Here is a 27,550-nt window from a genome sequence, read left to right on the forward strand (position 1 = left end):
CTATAACCCAAAGTGTAATGGGGAGAACACTGAGCTAAGAATGTGATCAGTGACTGAGGATATTCTTCGAAAGTCTCATTACCTGCTTGCCACCTACATAAGGATATGATGAAATCAATTCTGAGAATAAGCAATTAAAAAATTTGTTTGGAATATGGGACCACAAAGAGAATGCAGCTAAGCTGGTGGACTGAAAGGAAACCATGTCTAGGCCCAGGGCTATTCCTGTCCTGACAGCACACATGCTACCTTCATGAGCAGGTCACATGACTTTCTTCCAAGTGTCCTCATAACCAGACCCAAGGCTTCTTCCATCCCATGACTGAACTTTGGCAAATGCCTCCAACTTGCTCTTGACCTCCCTCCACCTGCTCAACCCTACATCTTATTTACCATATTCCGATTAATCTATGCTAAACATCACTTCCATCATTTCTCTAACCTACTCAAAAACCTTCACTAAATTCACCTGCTTAGAAAATAGTTTCCTTAGTCTTTTATTTAAGGTTTGAACCCTTTTTACCTTTCTCCCTATATTTTCCTCTATTTACCTGTTATTGAAGTCATTTACAGTGATTTCTTGTTTCTTCCTATTTGTCTTTATCCTTAATAGAAATGCCTCAAACCTCTCATATAAAAATACTACATTTCTCCTGGGCCCAGCTCTCCACTATAACCTCCTCTTTGTAGAATACTCTATTTCTGTCTCCCCCAGAACACTTTAGGTTTGCCTCCAAGCAAATATACCACTTTTTATCCTATGTTATGTTGATTTGTGGGAAACTTCCATGCAGGCAAAGATAGTATTTTATTCATCTTCACATCATAAACAGTTACAGATTACAAATGCCCTCAGGTTAGTTGTATGAAGTCTCTCTCTCTCTTTTTTTAAATCTATGACAGGGAAAAGACCGTGAGATCCCTCCCAGGAAACTTCTTTCTCGGTGAATTCTTTGGATCTACCCAAGGGTTGGACTATTTCCAGTACTTAGACTATGAAGACTCTCATGTTTCCTAGGCCCTTGGTAAGTATTTCCGTTATCAGCAAGAAATCAATATTGATTAAACCACGGGGGGAAAAGGGGCAGAGGCTACCCTATAAGTCACACAACAAATGGCCATTATTCACTATGAACCAGTGAAACAACACATCTCTCATCCCACTATTTACAATGTATATTTCCATAGAGTGAGTCTCTCTTTAACAGGGATAAGGAGGAAGGAAACTAAAACTTACAACCAACTTACACGTGTCACAAATCATGCTAAGCATTTTAATATATGTTATCGCATTCAGTCCTCACAAAAGCTCTGTGAACACTATGACTTTCACTTTACAGAGGAGGGAGCTGAGGCTCAGAAGCGTTGTGTCATTAAGTTAGCAAGTGGGATGGGATAGCTGGGAACTGAAGAGTTCCCAACTTCAAAGTATACATTCCTTCTATTATGTGAGTCCAAATGGTAGGACTTCGCTAATAGCTTTACCATCAAGAACTATACATTTCACTAGTCACCACTACCTCCTAAAGTAGAATTTCATAACCACGTGAAAGGGCAAACAGTGTCTCTTAAACATGGTTGTTGATGGTCTCAGAAGTAAGAAATAGGGTTGTCATAAGTTGTCTTGAGCCTCATACACCTGGAAATTGTTACCAAGGGGAGGCATTGACTATTGTTCAGATGATGTCAGAGCAGGGGAGAAAGAGAAAAATCCGAGTGACATCACAGAGAATTTATTGCTCGAACATAGGAATGAAGCAACAGAGAGAACCACAAATGAATCCAGTGTGTGGTCTTGGGACTGAGGGCCACCATTATTAGAAGTTAGAGGGAAAAAAATGGTGTAGGGTCAGGTCAATAGTCTCAATAGAGTAGAAGCAGCATGGCATGCCTGGGAACTCACAACTTTCTTTTTCATCCCCTGCCAACTTTTTGATGCAACCTAAGACAGTATTAGATTTTGGCAGCCAAACTGGCCTATTGTTGGCTCGTCAAGTGTACAGTCAACGAAAATCCTGAAGTCCTTTTTATATTAACTGCTTTAAGCCAGGTCTCTGTCCAACCAACGTCAGTGGAGATCCAGTGCTATGACAGTCATCATGCTGGGCACGGGGATTGTGGAAGTGAACAAGACAGTCTCGAGCCGTGCACCAGCAGGGTTTCTATCACACAACTAACCACAAATAGTGAGAGGACTATTAGCAAACCTTCCTGATCAGAGCCACCTTCAGCCGTTCACTTTGACAGATGTAATAAGCCCCTGACTCATCTTTGGGATTCTGCGCTTACTCCTTATAGCCTACTTTCCACACAGGCGCTACCGTAATCCTTTTAAAACAAAAAACAAAACAAAAATCTTACCGTGACAGTCTCTTGACTCAAAGCCTACCAATAGCTTCCAATCACATTTAGAAGAAAATCTAAAAACTTACTAGAGTCTCCAAGCCCTGTTCCCTGGGGGCCTTTCCAACTTGTTCTGCATGGCTCTCCCTTTGCTCAGCGTACTTCACCCATCCTGGACTCATTGCAGTTCCCCAAACATGCCAAGTACGACCCTCTTTAGGGTTTTGGGACACACTCTTCCCCCACATAGTTCATGGCTCTCCTTCATTCACATCTTCACAGATATCAGATCATCACAGAGGTCCTGCCGGACCACCTTACCTAAAGTAAGGCCTTCCACCCACAAGTCTGTTACTATCTCCTCCTCCTGCTTCATTTTTTCTACAAAGCATTCATCACTGACATCTTCTCCATTAGAACATAAGCTCTATGTGGATGTGGGCTTTGCTTTGTTCACCGTTTTGTCTCCAGGGTCTAGAACAGTGCCTGGTACATGGTAGGTACTCAATAAATACATGGAATGAAACAAGGATGCTCAGGGAACTGGGAAGATAGGTAATACAGAGACTAGACCTAGTTTATGGATTGGGCCTTCCTGATAGCTTTAAGTTGAGACCTGGAGATGTAGAGGGAAGGGTGAAGTTGATTTCTGGACAGAGGAAAGATGACAGCCCCAAAACAGGTCCCACACACAGAATCTAAAAATCCTTTGTACAGTAGAAGTGCTCAGCATGAGTGTGTGACTGGTGAGAGACCGAATGGGGGAGAAAGAAACGGGTCAGTTATGGAGAATCTCAAAAGTCACATTAATGAGTTTTGTCTTTATCCTCAAGGCAATGGGACACTGTTAAGGGATTTTCAGCAAGAAAGTGACATGATCGGATTTATGTTTTACAAAGATCACCCAGGCTGCAGCGTGGAAAATGAACTGGATGGGAGTAAGACGGGAGGCAGTTGCTTCTTTTCTTTTTTTTTTGAACCCAAGTAGAGGAATTTACATTTATCCCTATTAAATTTAATCTTCTGAATTGCAGCTCATCAGTTCTCCCTGTTGAGATCTTTTTAAATCCCTATTCTGTCATCCATGCATTAGCTAACCCGCCAAACTGTGTGTCACTTACACATTTGACAAGTCGGGCTGCTACACCTGAGTAATGCGCAGGGCTTACGTTACTGAACACCATCCCTGCTCTCTTCAGGTGCTTGTGGGGTGTCTGGCTGGGTAGCAACATACTCTCCCATCACGAGGCAGTATCTCTTGTAAAGTTAACTGGCCATCCCAGAACTGAACTATAACCCTCAAGATCTAGTAACCCGAGCTACCCAGGATTTTCATGTGCATTTCCCCCAGAGCTTATGGACTTCATAGTAAGACAGCAACTCAGTTCATTCTTGCATGAATTAATTTGGCACCTGGCTTCTGGCTGGGGACTGTATAGTTGCTTCTGTTCCTGGCTACAATAAGTGCTATCAAAAGATTTCTGTTCTGGCATGAACTGAAATATGTAATAGTGTCTATATTTCTGCCCAGACTCTACTATCGTCTGTTTAATATGCAAACTGTCCAAGGCTACTAGTATGTAATAGATTTTGAAAAGTTGTCATCCGGACTCACTGTTTATTGGAGGATATTAATTTGGGGGTTTATGTGCTGTCTCTCCAATTCAGAGCATACAACCATTCCCTTAGAAAGGATCACAAAGGTCTGCACACACTAGTGAGATGATGTGGGAATTTATACTATTAGGTGAGCTCATTGAAATCAGGCTCCTTTTGGCAGAACGGGTGGTTACACATACATATTAAATGTCCACTATTTTTGGGGAAGGTATTGAGATATATTAAGGATCCTGAACAAGGCTGAACTAATAGAAAACATTACTAGGAAAAGGAGAAAGTTGCTAGACCCAGACTCCAAAGTGACTTCACAGGAAGCGAGTTTTAAATCTCTTTTCCTTAAACCAGGGATTTCTTTGGAGGCCTCAGAAGCTACCAACCAAGTAAGGGAAAAAGGAAAAGCATTGGGCTGCGTTTATGCTGCATCATCCCCTCCTTTCTGCTGCCCCCAATTCTTACATTAAATACAGTTTCTTGTCATAAAAGTTTGAAAGATATTCAGAAAAACTGATTTAAAATTATTTGGGTATGAATCTCTCATTTAGTAAGAACTGACTGACTTTTTAATCGATCTTTGTGAATGCCTAGAAATTCTTGTCAGCTGGGGAAAAAAAGCCCAAAATATAAATGTAATGTACTGATATTTTAAAATAAATTCTAAATGTAACAATTAATAAGACTGACATAATGATACATTTCAGAACGAGTCATTTATTAATTTCAAATTTCTGGCTTTATTCTCGTAGTTTGGAGCCAGTAATTTTTTCATGTCTCGGATACTTTGGGGGAGGTCCTTGTAAAGCACATAGGCTCTAAGCCTTGTGCCTAGAATGACCGATAGGAAAAAAACAAAATCACTGCCTGCTTCAACCAGAGGAACTGTTTCAACAGTTCAGGACATGAAAATGTAAAGTTAAAAATCATAGCTTTAGGATCATTAAGAAGAAAACAAATAATGATTTACTGATGTTCCATATGGGCATCTCCTTTCTATATGTTGTGCCTTCACTAGATTTTCCAGCTTGAAAATGGCACCGTCATTGTCCCAAGCAACTCTGACTCCTCAACCTCTGCTCCTGCCTCAATATATAATTGGTCAAGCTTCACTTTGACCATAGGTAGGGAATCAGGTCATTGCTCTCTTACTGCTTTTCTACCCATTCTACAATTGTATCAAAATACGATTGGAATAATAGTCCCTAAAGACTAAGATCTAAAAGAACTCTCAACTTCTGCCAGCTCACAGGAGGCTCTCTTTGCACTTCTGTATATAAGCTGTGACCAGAAGCACACAGCCTTACAGGGTAGCTACGGCACACACTGTAGGCTGGCTGACCCAGTGTCACCAGCAGCCTCGTTCTCCCCAGCTACTTTCTGGCGACAAGGAATGTGACATGTCGTAGCCTGGCCAATAAGCTAAAAGTGGAAGTTTTCAGGGCAGCACTTCTTAGACAATATTGGATATCCTGATAGAGAGGGAAGGTGACACAGCCTTTTGCCTTCTCCCCGCCCACCACTTTTTTTTTTTTTTTTTTTGCCTGGAACATGGATATGATTTCTGACGATATAGCAACCATCTGGACACTGCAGTAACAAATATGAGGACAAAGGCCAAGAATGACAGAATAGAAAAAGAGGAGGAGCCTAGGTCTCTGATGGCTTCACTGGGACACTGAATTGGCCCTATCCGGACTTCATGTAATATATGACAAAAAAACCTGTTTATTACACCACTGCTGGTAGAGTTCTCTGAGAGTTGCAGTGGAATGTGCACTTTTTTTTTTTTTTGCGGTACGCGGGCCTCTCACTGTTGTGGCCTCTCCCGTTGCGGAGCACAGGCTCCGGATGTGCAGGCTCAGCGGCCATGGCTCACGGGCCCAGCCGCTCCGCGGCATGTGGGATCTTCCCGGACCGGGACACGAACCCGTCTCCCCTGCATCGGCAGGCGGACTCTCAACCACTGCGCCACCAGGGAAGCCCCAAATATCCCCATTTCTATCAGGGACAGGATTACCTGCTTTTTAAATTCTATTTTAAAGTTATTTCAACGATGCCAATTGATTTTATTCTAATTTTAAGTGTAACACATGTTTGAAGATTTGAAATATGCAGAAATATATCTAAGATAAAAATGATCCTTGCACTGTCCACTAAGAGAAAAATCAACGTTAACATTTTGACAAATGTCCTTCCATTATTTATATATGTATAGACACGCACATCTCAACATACATACATATACTAATTGTACACTGTGTTCTTCAAATGTTTTATCATTAATGTTTCATATCATTAAATACTCCGAAGAGTTTTATTGGTTGCATAATAGTCTATTATATCTATCAGATTAATAGCCTATAATTTCACTAATCCTCTTCCTGCTGGAAAATTAAGTTCACTACAGTGAAAAATCAAACTTAAATTTTGGTCAAATCTTCCATTTTTTTTGGTAGGATGGTTCTTCTAAATGGAATTACTGGATAAAAGGTAAAAATGGTGCTAAGGTGACTTATACAATTACCACATTGCCTCGCAGTAAGGCAGCATCAACTTAAAAATACAACAAGCATGTGTTGTAAGGCTGGTGCATATATTTTTCAATATTTGCCAATATAATATCTTAATTTTCTCATTGCTTGTGAGGCTGAATATATTTAATATATATTGGCTTATTAAATTTCTCTTTGCTTTTGTGAATTGTCTGATCATATATATTTCTAATTTTATATTGAAATGTTTTCTAATTACTACCAAGAGCTCTTCCTATATTAGAGATGTTAATCCTTTGTCATGTATTTTATAATTATTCCTTTATTCTCTTGAACACAGAACATGAGGATAATAGGGAGTGATTATTAAGTGTCTCTTAAACAGGGTCTCAATCTTATTTAAGAAAGCTGGAGTTTCCAAATTAATTAATTTTTCAGGATGTTGCTGGATTAAAAAACAACAGTGTAATCCAAAATGAATGCCATCCTTAGCTTCACATATACTAGCCATAGTAAATCTCTTCTCCAACTTAAGAAAAAAAATATTTTCTCTTTCCACTCAAATAACCTTCTCTACATATTTCTCTTAATACTAGCATTTTATTTTCAAAATGAACCTTCTAACACATGCTTAGAAAAGTACATGGTAATGATATATTGAACGCCTGTTTAAGATTATCGCCTGCTTTCACAAGTATATTCCCAGTCCATTAATGATGAAGCATATGATCAGTTTTTCCAGTGGGGCAGACAATTAGACTGAGCTGTCTTTAGAAATTCTTGCCCTTAACGACTTGGTGACCACATTTTCAATATAACAACATCTCTAAATTATGGCTTGTAAAAAACTATTTAACCAGTTTTACAAAAATAGTTTGCTATTTTACAAAAACTATTTTTTTTTACTTGGATACAGATTTAGATATCTAAGGGGCTAGTTAATTTAGCCGATTTAAGTGTTAACTAATACATCTATGCTGGATACTGTCTAAGTCAGGTTACGTGATCATGGGGCCTCTTAAGGCTCCTCAGTTGTCTTAGCATATGAGGCTGTAGAAGACTGTACTTGTATTAATAAATTCTTTGATTAAACCTAAATACAAAAACTGCTTTGTGGATAAAAATGGGCGTAAATTACGGAGCTGTAGTGGGTGAGCCTGTACCAAGTGTTTAAAACTATGTAGAATATCTCCAATTTATTCTAAGTTAATCACATTCTTTGATTCAGAATTTTTGGGGAATTATTTTGGGGTATTTGTCATGATGACTAATACTATATGACCCAAGGTGAGCAAAATCTCTGAATATTCAGCTTACACAACCTTCGCCACAACTCACACGCAGTCAAATTACTCTGTCCTGATGTAATTCGATTTCGTGTTGCTGCACGTAAAAGCAAGGAGTTCAGGAACATTTTGAATATAATTCCCATGGCACGAGGTTTATGCACAGACTACACCACTCTTCTGCACACAGATTTACGGAAAATGAAAAGGGGAGTCATAAATAAGCACACCGTTTTTTTGTTAGAGAAATACTTATCTTCAACTTTTTCTAATTCAACAAACAAAAGGAAAAAATTCTCATAAATTAAAATATAAGGATGTACTGCTTTAGATTAAAAGGAAGATAACAAAAAGAAATGATAGGAGAACACAAAGGGGAAAAAATGTCAGTGATAGAAGACTAGGAAGGGCCACAAAACAATCTGATCTAATTAACCCTCCCTGGCAGTGCAAGGGAATTCACATGATCTAAATCAATTATGTCAAGTGATTGCCTAATTTATTCATAGATTCCTCCAATTAGGAAATAAAGCACACGGCCCTTTTCTTCAAGTTTTAAACAACTGCTTTCACTCTTTTCTATGTAATGGAATTAAAGCCCTTGGCCTTCTGTATTTTCTGCGTTTGACTCTTTCTTTAAATCTGTTCATTATTATGAACCTTCTCCAAACACTTTCAAATGAACGAGTTTGGGTAAGTGAAAGTGAAGTAGACTGCTATATTCCACACCCTCCTAAAATATTTTTATCCCTATTCTATTCTGCTACCCAAGTCAAACATTTATTTGCACTTTTATTCATTTATACTTTAAGTATTCGTCTGCACTTTTATTCATCCATTCATTCGATATTTTGATGTAGAAAAGGTGAACCTTTCTACTTAGTAAGATAAGTCAAATCAATCATGGAGATCAATGGGTTTCTGAGTTGCAGCCAGATTGCTCTAACACTATCCATCCACATCATCCATCTTGGATTTACTTGACACCTACACATTCTAAGTGGAGAGGAGGAAGCAAAAGACTTAAAAGATATGACCCTGTAAAGGCTTGTAATCTGATTAGAGTGGGCAGAAATTCTCACTCAGTAGGTACCCAAACGAGTATCCAATTCAGTGCTAAAATTCAGGATACCAAAAGAAATTGCTTTAAGAATTCAGAGAGGGCTTCCCTGGTGGCGCAGTGGTTGAGAGTCCGCCTGCCGATGCAGGGGATGCGGGTTCGTGCCCCAGTCTGGGAGGATCCCACGTGCCGCGGAGCGGCTGGACCCGTGAGCCATGGCCGCTGAGCCTGTGCGTCCAGAGCCTGTTCTCCGCGGCGGGAGAGACCACAGCGGTGAGAGGCCCGCGTACCGCAAAAAAAAAAAAAAAAAAAAAAGGATTCAGAGAAAGAGCTGGAAAAAAATGACAGCTCCCTGGAGCAGGCAAGACTTGAATGGGTCCTGAATGAAAGTTAAAATTTAAATAGGAAAGAAGAGAAGGTGACGGTCTTCTGTTTTTACAGTTGAGACTGGGAAATTAGTAAGCCTCACTTGCAACAGAAAGGTACAATGGTTTAGAGCCTAGGCATCAAAGTTTAATGTGCCTGAGTTCAAATCCTGGCTCCATCGCTTACTAGCTATGATACCTTACAGAAATCGATCACGTTAAGCCCTGTTACACTCATCTATAAAATGGCAATAGAACTGCTGTGCAAAAAACCACGCTTGGCATATAGCAAGTGCTCAAAAAATCATTAGCTACCACCACTACCATCACAGATACTACTGCTTTCTCTCTTTTTCCTCTTCATATTCTAGATTAATAGGTATCATCACTGCCCTGAATATTGGGCTGAGGAGTTTGATCTTTTTACCAGGAGTACAGGAGTAAAGGAAAGTCAGCGGCTTCTAGCCATTGGATAGACAGTCATCCAGCAATGTCTGAGAGGTTATTTTACCATACATGTGCTATCCTTTCTGAGGCACATGGCATGCAGTCAGCCACATTCTGTCATCGTAATCCATTATTAATTCATGCTTAGTTACATCCTTGTTCTTTCATGCTGCTCTGCAGTTAATTCCTGCATACTTAGCGACCACAGACACTTCTCTACCCTGGAGATTCTCTCCCAGATTGCATCCCGCTGCACAGCATTGCTCACATGTCCCAGCTTGCTGGCAATCCTTTCTTTCCTCACTCTACTCTGGCCCTTGCACATCACCTTTCAACTTCACAAACACATCTTCTCTGCCAAGGGCATTCCTCAGAGCTCTAGTCCTGTGAGATGGTCTGTACTCAAGGTTTCCGTGATCAAATGAGTTTGGGAGATGCTGCACATTATTGTATCTTGAAGACTTATGGGGACTCTTAAATGCCCAGCAATGTGCATACAACACATTAAAGGTTGTGAACAATCTTGTGTTTAAGAAGACTGTTTAACTCAGAAATTTCCAAACTTGCTTGACCGTTCTTTACTATATCATTCAAGTTACTACTAAGACATTCAAACAATTCAGTTTCAATTTTACGTTCACCTATTTTTATATTAACGAACACATTCTTTAATCTTCGATAAGGCTTCATTACTAGTCCATAATTAGAGGACTTTGCCACTTATGATTTGCCTCTAGAGGGAAAAAAAAACAAAGGAGAAAGCACTAAGATTATTCACCTGGAATCTACTGATTTATTAAGGATAGAAATAGGAAACCTCTGACATAACTCAGTTTTCACTCAATTTGGGTGCTAAGTATTTTTTTCCAAATTTAGAAAATGGGCTAAATGTTTTCCAATCACTCGGTACACTCTTGTTTTCCTTTTAAGACTTTTTAGCTGCAACCTCTGCAGGTCTCACATTCTTTCAGGACAATCCTGATGTGCTTGGGGATTATGTCAGTTAGTTCCTGGATCAGCAGAGGGTAGATTAGCTATTCCCAGCTCGCTTGAAACCATCACTCATGATTAGTCAATTTCCAACTTGATCTCTATTGCAAGTTTTGCTTTAATTTTAATAACATCATCTGATAGAGTTCCTAGTAACCTTTTCTTATGAACACTAGAAACCAAGTGGGAATTGAAACATTAGCCTTTCCAGTCATGTTCCTTCTCTCCACAATTTGTGGAAGTTTATGTTTGTTATACTGAATATCTTTCTGGTGTCTTTATTCATTTATTATTACTGTTCATGAGACTATTTCCACTAAGGGTAGCCTACAGAAATAAGATAGTCTGTTGTCACTGATAATTCTCAATTATTTAGAACAGTGTGTGGCACAGAGGAAGCACTCAATAAATATTTGTTGAAGGAAGGAAAAGAGATGGATGGGTGAATTTTACATGGGACTGAAATTATGTTTTCAAGTGTTGGACAACTTTTCAGTCTTATAAAAATAGAGTAGGTGTTTCTGGCGACACCAGCCCTTGTACTAATGTGCTCTAAATCAGCCAAAGCCACTGGATACACGGTATAGTAGTTTTAGTGTTCCAGTGAAGAACCAAAAAGAAATTATTTTAGTAAGATTAACTGATTTACCCTAGAAGTTTTTCTCATAAATAAGTCCAAGTTCTGACTCTGTTTCTGATTCATGTTTAACTAGACATTTTCTAACCATTTAATGAAAGATACAGATGTAGTAATTAATACATACTTTGGAGGAAGAAACATACTTAGCTTTAGGAAAGTAAAAGCAAAATATCTATTTTCCCCCATGAGCAAGAGCTGAGATTTGACCTTTAATGAAGATTAACATTTTACTTACAAAAAGTGCTATTTAATTTAGAAATTTTCAGGCTTACAGAGGAAATGCTCAGATGATTCAAAATAGAAAATATACAATAAATAAATATATAAAAAAAGGTTTAGGGCTTCCCTGGTGGCGCAGCGGTTGAGAGTCTGCCTGCCGATGCAGGGGACACGGGTTCGTGCCCCAGTCCGGGAGGATCCCACATGCCGCGGAGCGGCTGGGCCCGTGAGCCATGGCTGCTGAGCCTGTGTGTCCGGAGCCTGTGCTCCACAACGGGGGAGGCCACAACAGTGAGAGGCCCGCGTACCGCAAAAAAAAAAAAAAAAAAAAATGTTTAGCCACAGCAATAATTTTAAAAGTAAAATTAAAATATTCCTGTTGAGCCTACAAAATTGGCAAAAATAAAAAAAACGATGACACCCAGATTCTTCCATATACTACTGAGAAGAGTGTAATTTCCCTTCTGGAGGGCAGCTGGTCATATATATCAAAAAAGCCTTAAATCTTTATATAACATTTGGTCAAAGAATGATACATACTGAAACTCACAATGATGAAATAATTATGAATTTTTACAAAGGTTTATGTACTAGTAGGGTCAATCCACTGCTATTTCTAAGCGCAAAAAATTGGAGACAACTTTTACAGCCAAATGATATAATATTAAGCAAATAAATCAGGCTATATTTATTCAAGAGCAAGCTTTACAATTAGAAGGCAGTATTATAGAAACAAAGACACGGAGAATAATATTTAAGCTAGATTATTCTTAAAGGACCCAAATTTAAAAGCATATGTTCAGTAGAATCACTTTGGGGAAAAATTAGAATATAAAAATACGAATATGTATATATGAGAATAGAAATACATAAGACCAAAGAAGTTTTGCTTTTTAAAGAACTGCAACTTCTGCACTTAAAAATGAGATAGTTGTACCTTCCTAGAGTACTTTTAATCTCTGCATAAAGTATTGCCAGTAACAAATATTTATCATTCTGAATAGCATTTGGAAGAGACAACTATAAAACTGCCAAACTTCATTAACATGTATTTATTATACTATATATTTTATATGATATTTTATTATACTATATTTAATTATATATTTATATATAGTATTTTCAGCTAATGGAACTCTCGCTTCTAAACAAGTAAAATGGTTCATATTTGCAAGGAGAATTTAAGTATTTTGTTTAGCTTTGAAAAGCTTCCTTAGCTTCATATTTTATGAAGATGTTCTTATATTAGTACAAAAGTTCTATTAAAAAGGAACAGAATTTCATTTAAATATGAACAGTGGTTTAGAAAACAAAGGCAAGTAGGAAAGAAAGTTCATATTTGGCCTTATTTAAAATGGTTAGTATCAGAGACGTAGAGCCTCAACTGAGGTGCAAAAATATTCAATATAAAGAAGAAAGCACTTCATTTACTAATCTAAGTTTTAAGAGGGGCCCGGAATATGTCAGTTCTAAAGGATGAGGCAGATTCTCCATTGATCAGGATTTCCCATCGGAGCACAAATAAGGCTCTAAATATGCGGAAGCTAATTTAAGAAAGATTGGCATGGGTTTGTCATTGGCATAATGTCATTGGTTAAGGTTCAATTATAAACATTTCCAAATGTTATAGTTTTCTTTATACTTCTTGTGGGAAAACAGAGCCTTGGGTTTCTCTTCCCGAGACTAAATTTTTACTTTATCTACATATGCCACTAAACAATATCCCAGCTTAAAGAAACCTAATCTTTGTGAAAAACCATGGCAACATTTGAGACCATGTGTGACTCTATGATTGAATTAAGAATCTGCATACGAAATCCACAGCAACCTTTTCTGCAGTATTTCACAACATTGACTTGAGGAGAATTTACTTATACCGGCAGCTCAAGTCAGCCACCAAGTACAAAAATATGAGTAGGATATGAAGAGGCTCACCTCTGATACCACTACTGACATTACCCTCTCCATGACTGATGCTGTGACTAATAACATCATTGAACTTCTTACGTTCTAGACACTAGGTTAAGTGTTTGTATGTAAGAGGGATGGTTCTTGCTTTAAACATTTTTTTTTTCTGATGGGGCATATGAGAGAGTTGTGCCTCTTAGTCATTCACGCAACAAATGGTGAATGAGAGCAACTGTGTTTAAGGTATTTACCAGCACTTATTCATGGGAAAGGCATGAGAGTGGGATGGAAGGTGCCACAACTTTCAGAGAAGCCTACAACACACAAAGTATTGAATAGCATAAAGGTACAATTTCTACACAAAAGGCATCCTTGGGGCTTCCCTGGTGGCGCAGTGGTTGAGAGTCCGCCTGCCGATGCAGGGGACGCGGGTTCCTGCCCCGGTCCGGGAGGATCCCGCGTGCCGCGGAGCAGCTGGGCCCGTGAGCCATGGCCGCTGGGCCTGCGCGTCCACAGCCTGTGCTCCGCAACGGGAGAGGCCACAACAGGGAGAGGCCCGCGTACCGCAAAAAAAAAAAAAAAGGCATCCTTTTCTACCTAATAGTAATAATGAACACAAAGTCAAATTAGTCTTGAAAATGAACTTCTTTAAAATATATTCCTTAGGAACTGTAAATTTAAAAAGAAAAAAGAATACATTTGGAAAAGAATTTGAAAAATAATATATATATGTGTAAAACGGAATCACTCTGCTATAGACTTGAAACTAACCCAACATTGTAAATCAACTACGCTTCAATTAAAAAAAAGGATACCTATGGAATTACAGGGCGAGAAAGAGGTTCTTTACAGAAAGAAGCATTTATGTACCTTTGCTTCCAACCCCAATAGTTATTCCAATTAATTTTAAACAGAATCTGCATTATTCTGCTATATTCAATATAATGATCTAGTTATATTAAAGGTATAGAGAAGTGATCCATGTCACTATAATTTAGTTAATAGTAATACTAGTCCTTGATTTATTTTCATTTTTAAATGTGCAATTGTCTAAAATTTAATTATATGTTTTAGTTAACGCAAATGTTGCTTTTTCTTAATGTTTTGAAAGAGGCCTGGCTTTGGATGTGTGAAGTCAGTTATTCTAAGTTTTCCTGGTTTCTCTTTTCGCAACAGAGAAGAATTCAGCCTGAGTTCTGATATGTAATTTCTCTAAACTCATTGCACCTATTTTCATCTAGTCACCCTACTTCAGTTATAACCTGTGTGGTTACACTATTTAAACATATTAAGGTACACTAAAAAATTAAAAAAAAAACAAACTGTACCTTTTATCTAAAGACAAAAAATGCACAGTGTCTCCTTTTCCATTTTTCTGATGAATTTTGCTTCTCAGTCTTCAGGAGTTGTTTCAATTTATGTATCTATTCTTTCCTTGCACACAAAATATGCCACAAACCAGAATTAATTTTCCATCCTTATTAACTTCCTAGATTTCAAAGCTTGTAAACTTGATGTATCTTCTGATCTGGCTATCATCGCTTGATATATTTGGGGTGCAGATTCGATTTTAAACAGATTTGAGTTTTTCAATATTAACCATGAAAATATCTAAGGAGACCTCTTATATGTCTCTTTTTCTTTTTTTTTTTAAATTTATTTATTTATTTTTGGCTGAGTTGGGTCTTTGTTGCTGCGCGCAGGCTTTCTCTAGTTGCAGCGAGCGGAGGCTACTTCTTAGTTGTGGTGCGTGGGCTTCTTGTTGCAGTGGCTTCTCTTGTTGCGGAGCATGGGCTCTCGGTGTGCGGGCTTCAGTAGTTGTGGCGCATGGGCTCAGTAGTTGTGGCTCGCGGGCTCTAGAGCGCAGGCTCAGTAGTTGTGGCTCACGGGCTGAGGTGCTCCGCAGCATGTGGGATCTTCCAGGACCAGGGCTCGAACCCATCTCCCCTGCATTGGCAGGCGGATTCTTAACCACTGTGCCACCAAGGAAGCCCTCTCATATGTCTCTTAAGTCACCTCTCTTCCAGGCAAGATACCTTTATTTCTTTCCACTGTTTTTCATCAGACATGGTTTCAAGGCCTCTCACCAATATCTGGATGCATCTACTCTGTTCTTGTCTTTATTAAAATACTGTAGCCAGAATTAAATACAGCATTCTATCTAGGTGGGTTATGGCCAGGCCAGGGTACAGTGGAACTGCTGTCTTCCTTAATCTGGTAACACGGAACTAGTTTTGGGGGTGGCCATGTCAGGCAAGAGCTAAAACACAGGGACACCTTCAGTAACTGTTATTATCCCAGGTCTCCTAAACTGTACACTCGTACAATTGATTTCTTTTAACCCGCCTTCAGGACATTGCCTTTATCTTTCACCACCCTATCTAAACTAGGCTTGCCTCTCCCCAGTCTTCATCTTTACCTGAATTTGGCTTCAGAGAAATCATGTCTATCTGAAATTTTATTATTTATTTACTGCTATGCAACCTTATCATCTATTTACCCAACGAGAATGACAATACCGTAAGAGTGGAGCCTTTATCTTATCTATCTAGGTATTGCCTGGCATAGAGAAAGTATCCAATAAATGGCTGTTCAATGAATTCATCATCACTCGATAAATTCTATCTTCTTCAATTCTGAATAAATCATTTGAATGCTAATTCTGTCAGTCTATCATACTACCCAATTCTCTGAGACAACATCTATTGAAAATTTGGTAAGAACGCTTTTCATGTCTTCATCCAAGTTATATACCCAATATTCATCAAATTCTGTTGTTTTGTTAGAATGTAACAAGAGGGCCCAAGTACAGAGTCTCATAGTATACGTTATTTAATTCCTTTCAGAGTGACAATGCACCTTAATTAGCACATTTTGGGAAAGGGCATCCTAATGCTATTACCTAGCTTAGTGCATAACTTGGTAAAAGTCTCAATCAGAAAACAAATGGAAATACCTTTATTAAGATCAATGTAAACTACATGTATAATATTTCCCTGATTTATCAGTCTAGAAATCCTATCAAAAAGGAAAGCAGACACTGGTTGTTTCAGAGATCCCAGCATTGAGGTGGCTAGTGACCACTTTCTTATTTTCCTTTTCATTTGACAAAGAGAAATCCTCCGAGGATTTCTACTAATTTCTACTCCTAATTTCTAATGATCAGGAATAGTCACTTTATAATCACAGTCCTCTTAGTGCACAGGGATGGATACAAAGCGTCTAGATTTCCGCTTGCTGGCAGCCATGCTTTTCCAGTGTGAACATCATTCTCTTGTGCGCATGAAGATAAAATTAACACAGGAACCGGTGGCTCTGCTTTCCACCTGACAGCTGTTACGTGCTGTAAACAATGGTCCACCATGCTTTCTTTTTCATGCTCTAAAAATAGCTTGACTGTCTAACTCTTAAAAGTTTTGCAAGCCTCATCATGTGCAGCTGCTTAACTCTTCCTACATTGATTCTTTTAGATTATTGTTACTCTTTCTTCACACCCTTTGCTTCTCTCTTTCTCTTCTCTACACAGCCAAGCTTAACAATTAGTTCTTAGAGTAGCCACACTTGTGCTTCAGATGCCTCTCCCTTTTCTTCTCTCTGAGATAAGTTATCATCATCATGTCAGTACTTCTTTTTGGGGATCTTCACTCTTGAGTTTCCCTTTCTTGTTAGGGTTGTCATCTAGGTATCTGCAGCAAGCATCATTTCTCTCATTTACTACTGAATCCTCAGCATTTAATGCACTTCCCGGCACACAGTAGGTACTCAAGAAACATTTGTTTAATCAATGAGTAAATATTCTCTGTAATTCCTTCATTTTGACTTCCTAAAGCTTAGGACATTCACCTGATTGTGTCCTTGAACTCTTCCTCATCTAATAGAGATGGTAGGTGCTTTCTTTTAGTATTACCATTAATTCTTCTTTACCAATCAGGTTGTTGTTTTTGTTTTTTTAATAAGTCAAAGTTATATCTTAAATAGTGGTACTCAATTCAGCTTTCACAATATCCAGAGGTATTACTTACTGATGGACAATAAAGAAGATCCCTGGATATAAATAAAAAGTTATATTAAAATATTATATGGCATCATATGATATATTTTAATTGATAAATCAGCATGACAGTTATCAGAATATACACTTTTATAAAAATTCTCCTGTGTATTCAGTGTTCAGGATTTTTGTCTTATTTCTGAGAATGCATATGAAGGTTCCTCACTATATAAAAAATAATTTTAAAAAGAAAGTATTAGAACAGTAGAATGGGTTTAATTAACTTTTTTATGCCCATCTTCCATTGGATACTAGAGATATCTGACTGCCCTCTGAGAGGAATGCCTGATGTATATGAAAGGGTTATATTCAAAACGTGACCCAAATCTTTTGTTGAAATGAGAAATCAGATTTATAATTTACTTCGACTGTGAATGCCTACCAACATTTCTATCTTAATACAAATTTCAGCAAGGAACTAGCAGATAATAAATTGCTGTATCACAGATCTTGAAAGAAAACCAATCTATCGTCTTGATTTTAGGGATAGTCATTCAAGACACACACAGTTTTAAGAGACTATGAGACGTGGAATGTTAACAGCCTTCATTGTCAGGAAACTTCCTAAAATTTCGTCCCAATGCCTCATGCATCACTTTAAGCTCATTTCCTCTCATTGAACAGAGGCAGGACAGCTGGTCAGCATCTTCCATCTGCACTGCCTTCAGCCTTCCTCTAACTGTGTTACACAACACCCTTCTGAAATGGGAGTAGGAGGTCAATTTGAAACAGGAGAGAAAACTCTCAGGAAAAAAATCTTGCGGGAAATAGCGTTTTAAACTTAACTTTGAATGGGGCTATAGATTAGGTCAGGGAATGGGCCAAAATACTGAAGTGCTGTTCCCTGAATAATTCAGACTAATTCTTAAATAGCATTCGGGGGTCATAAAACACCAGGCCTGGATATTGAAGATGTTTGTGCTTCATCAAAAAGTCTTTGAATGTGACTCTCTGGCATACTGCCAACAAGGTCAGCTCTTTGGGGGAAAACCCTATGCCAAAGGCCAAAGAGGCAGCTGTGTTACTCAGCTCCTGAGAGCTTCCAGCTCAACACCCACACAAGCTCAATTATGAACAAATTAAAGGGATCCAGACTGAACATAGTAATTCTGGTAATTTAAATAAATAGAGGAAAGTCTACAATTAGTAGGAAAAGATTGATTTTCTGGAAAACCCAGAAAATGACACCCTAACCCCTTTGAATAAGCATAGTTACATCTAATTATTTAAAAATAAATTCCCTTTATTCATCATTTTAATCATTTCTGATCTGACTTAAATGTGGCCACATGCATGCCAGCAAAAGTATCCACAAATACTGAGGCAGAATAGCCTCAAAAAATCTATAACTTTTAGATATATAGGAATTAATGACCCTGAGTAAAATTATAATCAGAGTCTTACACCTACATTTTAGATCACATAGATAAATGTTGTTACTCATTTCTACCTTCTTCAAATGCACAGAAAAATTTAGAGTCATTCAGAAAGAATCAAAGATTCAATACTGGGGAATCTATTAAAATAACTCACTATGTTAATAGAATAAAGAACAAAATACACATGATCATCCTGTATAGATCCTTAAAATCACTTAATAAAATTCAACATCCATTCCTGATTAAACAAAGTGAGCAAATAAAAAAAACTTTTCAAGAAGCTAGGAACACAAAGAAACTTGTTTAAATTGATCAAAACATTTCTATCAGGAACCAAGAGCAAACATCATAAATTAATGGGCACACCCATGGTAGAAGCATTCCTCTTTAATCTTTAAATTCATTTTTGATGAGCTGATCTCAAGTTCATGTGGGAGAATAAATGCATGTGAAGGGCCAAAGTAATTTTACAAAAGAAGAAAAAACAGAGGAAGACAGCTCTATAAGTTATCAAAATACAGTGTAGTCAGATGACAATTGAAACAGGGTGATACTGGCATTGGACAGACCAATGTATCAATAGAACAGCATGTCTAGAAATCACCCTATGTATGAAAGGGAATTTAGTATTCAATGTGACTGCATTCCAAATTAATGGGGGAAGGACATAAAAGTCAGTAAATGTTATGAATAATTTGCCTATTTACATGGAGAAAAATTTTTCCACCTCATAAACCATGAATAAAATTATTGCTAAACATGGAAAAAAAACACCAAGCCTTTAAATGCACAAGAAAATAAATGAGATAAATAAAACCAAACAGTCATGAAGGAAAAGATGGAAATATTTGACTATAAGACTAAAGCCTTTTTTATAGTAGAGGATATCACGATCAAACTAAGAAGACAAATAATAGACTGCAAAAGTTATTTATAACATACATAACAATAGTCTAAAGATGAAAAAGAACAAATGGAAACATTTTCGGCAAAGAATATGAATAAACAAATCATAGAATAAAGAAAATAGAATAGAATAAGAAATACAAATGCACCAAACCCCCTTATCCAAACCAAAAGATACAAACTCTCAATTAAGTCCAAATTTAATCAAAAGGGGAAAAGTAAATAATAAATCAAGATTCATTCATATAACATAACACTATACAATTAGTATAAAGAAACACAACGTGTGACAGAGATGTCTGTACATAGATGGAACGGCAATTAGGTAGAGTACTTTCTATAAGGATATACATAGCAAACTAAAATTTTCTATAAGGATATACATAGCAAACTAAAGTCATGTTTGTATCTTGGAAATAAAAGAAGGAGATGGGGATGAGAAGTCTTTATTTTTCACAATAAGAACCGTCTGTCTTTGGAAACATAAGTGAAAAGAAATAAATGGAATCCACTCACCTTTAAAATAATTTGAACATAATATGCAAATGAAAATACTAGCTTAGACTCAGCAGCAAAAATGAAACAAATAAAAACAAAGAAGGTACCAATGAGGCTTATTAGCCTTTGAAGAAGTTTAAAAGCTTTATAAAGGAGGAATATCCAACATAAATTATGCAGTAAATAGGAGGTTTATCTTTTTCATTTTGAACATATGAAATTGCTGTTTTTCTAGGTCAAACACAATCAAGTAGCACTAATTTGCTGTTCAACCTAAATACCTCAATTTTTTTAAACTTTTTGAAGAATGGATCTTGACCCCGAGAGGATTATTCCTCTAAGCACAGTCACCAACCTTTTTATCAAATATATTCATTCCTTATGTTGGCCCAGTGCCATATATGGAAAACTAAACTACTTACAATATCTTTTTCATCTAATCAAACAGGGAAGACACTTCCAAATGTTTACCATTCTGGTATCGCCTGAGCTTATTCATTGAGAAAAAACAACATACTTACTGAGCTCACTCAACTGTTCTGAGAATAGGGGTTCAGAATGGCCCTAGAATGTTGACCTCAGAGCCCTCTGAAAGACTGTTAGCTTTAATTTGGCTTTTCCTGGAAGGGACCAAACTTTGATAGTTTCTTACAAAATGCTTTTACAAAAGGCTATTTTTGAGGCTATTTTTTCTTACAAAATGCTTTTATAGCACATTTTACCACTTGTGCTGTATGGTGCACATGCCAGTGCTGGTGCTGTATGGTGCATTTAAACCAATGTTTGATACCTGTATCCTGAAGACAAGAGCTCATGACCTTCGCCCAACTATGTAAAACTGAACAAACATTACTATTGTCATTTATGTTATAAGTACAATAAAATGCAAAGGGTGACTGCTAACTATTCATATTTTGCAAGGGCTATTTCATTCTAAACGAGAACATTTCTCAGAAACAAAATTTTCAGTAACAAAAAATGTAAACAGAAAAACTGTTTCTGGACATGGCTTAGGTTTTGTTTTTATGGAACTGATATAATTTTCTTCTTTCTTAAAATGGATGTTGGGGCTTCCCTGGTGGCGCAGTGGTTGAGAATCTGCCTGCCAATGCAGGGGACACGGGTTCGAGCCCTGGTCTGGGAAGATCCCACATGCCACGGAGCAACTGGGCCCGTGAGCCACAATTAATGAGCCTGCGCGTCTGGAGCCTGTGCTCCGCAACAAGAGAGACTGCGATAGTGAGAGGCCCGCGCACCGCGATGAAGAGTGGCCCCCACTTGCTGCAACTAGAGAAAGCCCTCGCACAGAAACGAAGACCCAACATAGCCATAAATAAATAAATAAAATTAAAAAAAAAAAAGGATGCTATTTTTTTCTTTTGCAGAGACTTTTAAAAACCGCACTACTGGCTACTTATTTTTTTTCTTTTATTAAATGAGGAAAAGAGTAATATATTTCTCACCCCAAATTAAGAGCAGTTTTTACCCATTCATCTTCTTTACAGAGAAATTGGGAAGACAGGACAGGAAATATTTATCAAGCACTCTATAAAAACAAATTGCTCCTTAAATTATTAGTAGTAATCTGTGTCACTGTCACACATTATTCCTTTGGTCAGAGGTTCACGCTTGAGAAAATACCCCTTTTTGACCAGTGCTCGAGACAGCTTCCTTATTAAGGCTTTCTGTCAGTCTCTTACTATAAGTGATTAGAGCAAATGTATCCCAGCGGTCTAGTTAATTTATAGAAAATAGAATCAACTTCTCTTTTTTCATCGTGACTGAACATCTTTTTGAACTCCTATAAATGAGTAACAGATAAGCACTATTTATCAGATTGTTTCATGGAACACGCAGTTTTGATTATTCCATTTTCTTGGTGCTACTAATGAAATATGTAATATGCTTCGGAAAACAAACAAACAAACAAAAAAGACTTTGGCAAGGTTGGCCTCTGAGCATTCAGGAAGCAGTGAATATTTTGCTGAGAAGTTATTTTGCACCAGCATCCTATTCCAATAGTTCTCTCTCTCTAAGGACCCATGGGAGTGCAACAATGTGCTTGGGTATCTGAGATGTCTTCCGGGATCTCACATTCCAGAGCCTGGAGAACAGAGTTTGCAGGGACCCTTGCTCTGCCCTGGCAGCCAACAGTCACCCAGAAATTCCTTGTAGGACTCAGAATCTCACTGAGGTTGTCTGGGCACGAAACCAAAGTACCTTGACTCCCTCAATCTGGCAAACCCAGGGACCCCTCTTCCCTCTGGTATTACAGGATTTGGAGATGGGCACTTATAGAGATAGATCTTCTCCACTGCCGCCATCTCCATCCATTGCACAGAGAGATGGGATGCCCTGTAGAAGAGGATTCATTGAACTGCCTTATCTTCCCAGGCCCTGCAACAGGTATGTACATGAGAAACAGAAGAACACTTGCAGAGGTGAGAGTACAAATGTAAAGGCAGGTGAGTTAAAGATGCTTAATGGCATTCAGATCCTCCAGAAGGAATACTCCTATTTTTCTGACCTATACATAAAAATGTCACTTATCTCTCTTTTAAAAAGCGGTAATTACGATTAAATGTGTGAGAGGAGACAGGAAGATAGGATGACCAATATCCCCTCTTCCAAGCTTCAGCAAACCCCGCCCCCTAAGGTTGGAGTTGAAGAAACAACGGCAGGACATTCAAGAAGATAGATGGGCTGAGGCTGGACAGTTGATCTGGATGTCACCTCACCCTCACTTACCAAGGTCCATGCTCTTTGAGGCTTTCAGATTCATTGATTCAGGCTGCCTGGCTGGTGTCACAGATCTAAAGTTGAGGCGCTGATCCGGAAAAAATACTGCTGAATCCACCCCAGAGCTGCAGAAAGAAGCCATATGCCATATTTAGGTTTAGAATAAAATCTTATTTTTTATTCAGCAGTTCTCATTTTGAATACAGCCCCTCATCGCTCCCTCTGCAGCTCCCTCTCCCATTGCAGAGCACAGGCTCCGGACGCGCAGGCTCAGCGGCCATGGCTCACGGGCCCAGCCGCTCCGTGGCATGTGGGATCTCCCCGGACCAGGGCACGAACCCGTGTCCCCTGCACCGGCAGGCAGACTCTCAACCACTGCGCCACCAGGGAAGCCCCAACCAGGCATTTTCAACCACTTCGTGAACCTCAGGTTTCTTTTATGAGATATAGCAACTCTGTTTTCATGCATTTTATCATATTCTGCAATTTAAATAATATTCTCTGGCTAATACCATGTTTTCCTCTTCACTGATTTCTGCCAGTTGGGATCCTGCTATACAATATATAACTTTAAGTGGGTAAAACAAACCCACAAAGCACTGGTGCTTCAAAGGATGTCACTAGATACTAGCAGAGCCTAAAGGCAGGTTAAGAGAGATCTGTGGGCTAAGAACGCCCTTCCTTTAAAAACAAGTGTAAGGGTTGTATCCTTTCTAGAAAACCATTCTGTTGAATGACTAATGGCTGCCGTAGTTTGGTTTTCTACTTTATTTAGGTCTATTTTCTAAAACTAATGTTAATGCTGAGCAAATAGTCTGCTCATCAATAATACCAACAGGAAGTAACAGGAAAAGCACAGCTGACAATTTAGACAAAAGATACATCAAATGCCCATTATAGGCTTCCTAGTACTTGTCATCTCAAAGAATTCCATTTCTGATGAATATTTTATTTATTTTGCTTGAGGATGGAGATTATATAAGGGAATTACAAACAATGCCTCATTTCTTGATCTAGAAATAAATTATATTTATATACTTTTCATGAATTAAATTACAGCCACTTTCTCCCTTGGTACATGTATTTACAAAGTAAATATGGTAGCTCGTTTCAACACAACTTTAATCTTAAATACAGTAAAAACTCAAATCAAGTATCCTCGGTAAATCTGAAAGTACTGAGGTTGAATTTTTTTCAAACGGTTGGGATTTGACATTGTAAAAAATAAAATAACCCCCAAATTCAACTGTCATGAATGAGAATCCTTATAAAATGTACTGGGGAATCTCGATTTCTTAACCAAATACACCAAAATAAGTTTAATCTTTTCTTGAAACTTATTAGTCATGTATATTTAGTATTGCCTTGCAGCAATAATAATATTGCTGAATGAATGGGGCTCTGTTATTGTAATAGAGTGTAATATAGTATAATACAGCACAGCATTCAAAAGCACAGACTCCAGAGCAGGTCTGCCTATTTCTAAATCCTGGCTCTGCTCCTTACTAGCTGTGGGACTGGGCAAGTTATTGAACCTCTCTGTGCTTCCATTTTCTTATGTATAAAATGGGTATAATTACACTTCCTACCTCCTAGGGTTGGCATCAGATAAAATGAGTTACAAAGATTTGCAAAGTAAGGAGAATAGTGTCTGGTGCAGAGTAAGTGCTGTAGAAACATTTAGGAAACAAACAGATAAACACATAGACCTTCTTTAGCTTCCCAAATGACTAAGTTTCTGCTTTTCAAGTTATCCAAGTTTTTTGTACAGTTTTTTTGCCTTCTCTGTTTTTGTCAGACTCTCTGTGGGCTTGTGACTAAGAGCCCTTCTCTCCTTCTGTTTAGAAGAAATGATGTTTAGGGCCCTGGGCTTGGGAGCGAGATGCTAGGGTGGGTGGCCTCAATTTACTAGTGCATAAAATGGACACAGTGTATAGCACAGGGTACTACATTCAATAGCCTGTAATAAACCATAATGGAAAAGAATTATTTAAAATTGGACAGTAATAGAATTTACTTAAGAAAGCTATTGTAAGTATGAAATAAACTAAGATATGTTAAATACTGACAATAGTACCTAGCACACAGTAAGAGCTCAACAAAGTAAGCTATTAATCCTTTCCTTTGTTTCTGTAGGTTAGCGTGGTGGTCTTTGAATGAGGGCCTGAGGCACTCTCCAGCAAAGATATTATACAATCTGCCCTCCGTATCCTCAGGTACGGCATTCAAGGATCACCCAAACTGGGATCAAAAATATTCAGAAAAAAAAAATTCCAGAAAGTTCCAAAAAGCAAAACTTGAACTTTTCATGCCCTGGCAACTATTTACATAGCATCTACATTGTATTAAGTGATTTGAAGTATATGGGAGGATGTTATATGCAAATACTATACCATTTTATACCACGGACTTGAGCATCTGCAGCTTTCGGTATCCGCGGGGGTCCTGGAACAAGAACTCCTCATAGATACCGAGGGACAACTGTACATTTTTTCATGAAAATTTCCTCAAGAAGCTTAAATCAACTTTTAGAATTATGAAGGTTTTTCTTTTCTTTCTTTCTTTCTTTTTTTGGTTTCTTTCTTGGTGTCTGGTTACATGCTCAATAAAGAAAGCTACCGACATAAGGCATATTAGATGTGGTATCTAGTGGTAGTGGACAAATATGTCAATTGTAAACAAAAGTCCTGACCTGCTAGTGCTGTTGACACTGGCTTGGCATAATAGCAATATTTTAATTGTTTTAGCCCACTTTAAAGAAGAATTCTGAGATGCCATGGTGAATATGAGCTTCCCCCTGAGCATTGATGTTTTGCAAGCACTTGCCTTTAAATGTGTTACTCAACCTTTATTTGCACTTAGTTTTTCATCCTTTGATCTCTTCTGATGACATGGTTTTAGTGTCAGAGAGACTCATGGCCTTCATGGAACCAGTGAATTTAAGAGCTGGAAGACCTTAAAGGTCACCTCATCTAACTCTTCATCTTGTAGATAAGACACTGAGGCCCAAAGAGGAGACTGATGTTCCAAGGTCACACAGCTGGCCAGTGCCAAAGCCAGGACCAGATTGTTGTTTCTTGAACTCTCCCTAGAGCTGCAAAAGCTTTGGCTAAAATGGTGGCTAGCCTGGGACACAGGTTGTTGCTGATCTTGAGCCCACGGAAATCAGACTTTTCCCTCTTATTGCAGTTTCATGCACACTCTCTCATGCAGCTTGCATTTTAGGTTAGTTTTTTGTTTCAACAGTGGTTCATATCATGAAATAAAAGAAAATTAAAGGGCTAATCAAAATAGATGCCACGTTATAATGAATACCTTTAGGGAGGAGGTTTAGAACCAACATGAATATTCCTCATTAAAACAGCTCACGCTGGGCTTCCCTGGTGGCGCAGTGGTTGAGAGTCCGCCTGCCAATGCAGGGGACGTGGGTTCGTGCCCCGGTCCGGGAAGATTCCACATGCCGTGGAGCGGCTGGGCCCGTGAGCCATGGCTGCTGAGCCTGTGCATCCGGAGCCTGTGCTCAGCAACGGGAGAGGCCGCAACAGTGAGAGGCCCACGTACCGCAAAAAAAAAAAACAAAAAAAACCAGCTCACGCTGCATCTAAAGTGCTCTGCTCAAGGCAGACTATGGGAATCTACCCAATTTAGTAGTGTTTTGGTTAATCCACTTTATTGTTTTATTTAGTTATTTATTAGCTTGGTTTCTTTTTTTTTTTTTTTTTGATGTGGACCATTTTTAAGGTCTTTATTGAATTTGTTACAATATTGCTTCTGTTTTATGTTTTGGTTTTTTGGCCATGAGGCATCTTAGCTCCCTGACCAGGGATTGAATCCACACCCCCTGCAATGGAAGGCAAAGTCTTAACCACTGGACCGCCAGGGAAATCCTCACTTGACTGTTTTAGAATACTTTACCAAACCAGGTATTACGTGACAAATTAAGAATAAGAACTCAAATTTTCCCCAACTCTTGAGAAACAATTACCCCCATTCCCATTGAAAAAACAAGATGACAATGCAATAACATGATGTGGAGACACCATCAAAGATGATCAAAGAAAATAAAAAGCTGCTTTGTACATATGAATGTAACATATATTCATATACGTGTCTGTATATATACATATGCATACCTGGATATGTCCATTAAATTGATCATGGTGATATGTTCCTCTGTTAGCATTGTTTTGAACATGGCCAAGTGTACACTTTGAAAACCTTCAATAAAAGGACCCCTCTTGCCATGGTACAAAATGGAAACAAGGCTGATATCAGACTGGCAGATATTTAAGGAAGGAAGGAAGTGTAATATGAGACACGATGTGATTGGAGCCAATGTGAACTTCTAATGTACTTGAATAATGAGTATAGTACTGAGTTGGTTAATGTGAAAATACCGTAGACACATACATTAGACTAGTAAAACAGTTTGTAATTTTATGCTACATATTGGAAGTTTTTGGAGTGAGAGGGTGACACAATGATTAACTATAAAACATGGCATATTTTAATTTTGAAGGCAGTTAGCATGTGCTCATGGCTGAATGGGCTGCAGCGGAAGCTGTAAGTTGACAGGAGGCCAAAGACGTGTCTTAGATAAAGACTGTATTTCC

At 38.2% G+C, this 27,550-nt stretch overlaps 1 protein-coding gene across 4 annotated transcripts in view; it reads right to left on the bottom strand.

Annotated features, from left to right (window-relative positions):
- The window catches only part of PARD3B (par-3 family cell polarity regulator beta), a 1,035,628-nt gene that overhangs the window by 401,424 nt on the left and 606,654 nt on the right, over positions 1-27,550 (bottom strand). For all 4 annotated transcript variants that reach the window (XM_073807366.1, XM_073807365.1, XM_019939073.3 and 1 more), the window contains one exon: positions 22,947-23,062. In XM_073807366.1, the coding sequence (XP_073663467.1) occupies positions 22,947-23,062 (116 nt within the window). The remainder of the gene's footprint in view (positions 1-22,946; positions 23,063-27,550) is intronic.

Source organism: Tursiops truncatus, chromosome 7 (genome assembly GCF_011762595.2).
Source record: "Tursiops truncatus isolate mTurTru1 chromosome 7, mTurTru1.mat.Y, whole genome shotgun sequence".
NCBI classification, from domain to species: Eukaryota; Metazoa; Chordata; class Mammalia; order Artiodactyla; family Delphinidae; genus Tursiops; species Tursiops truncatus.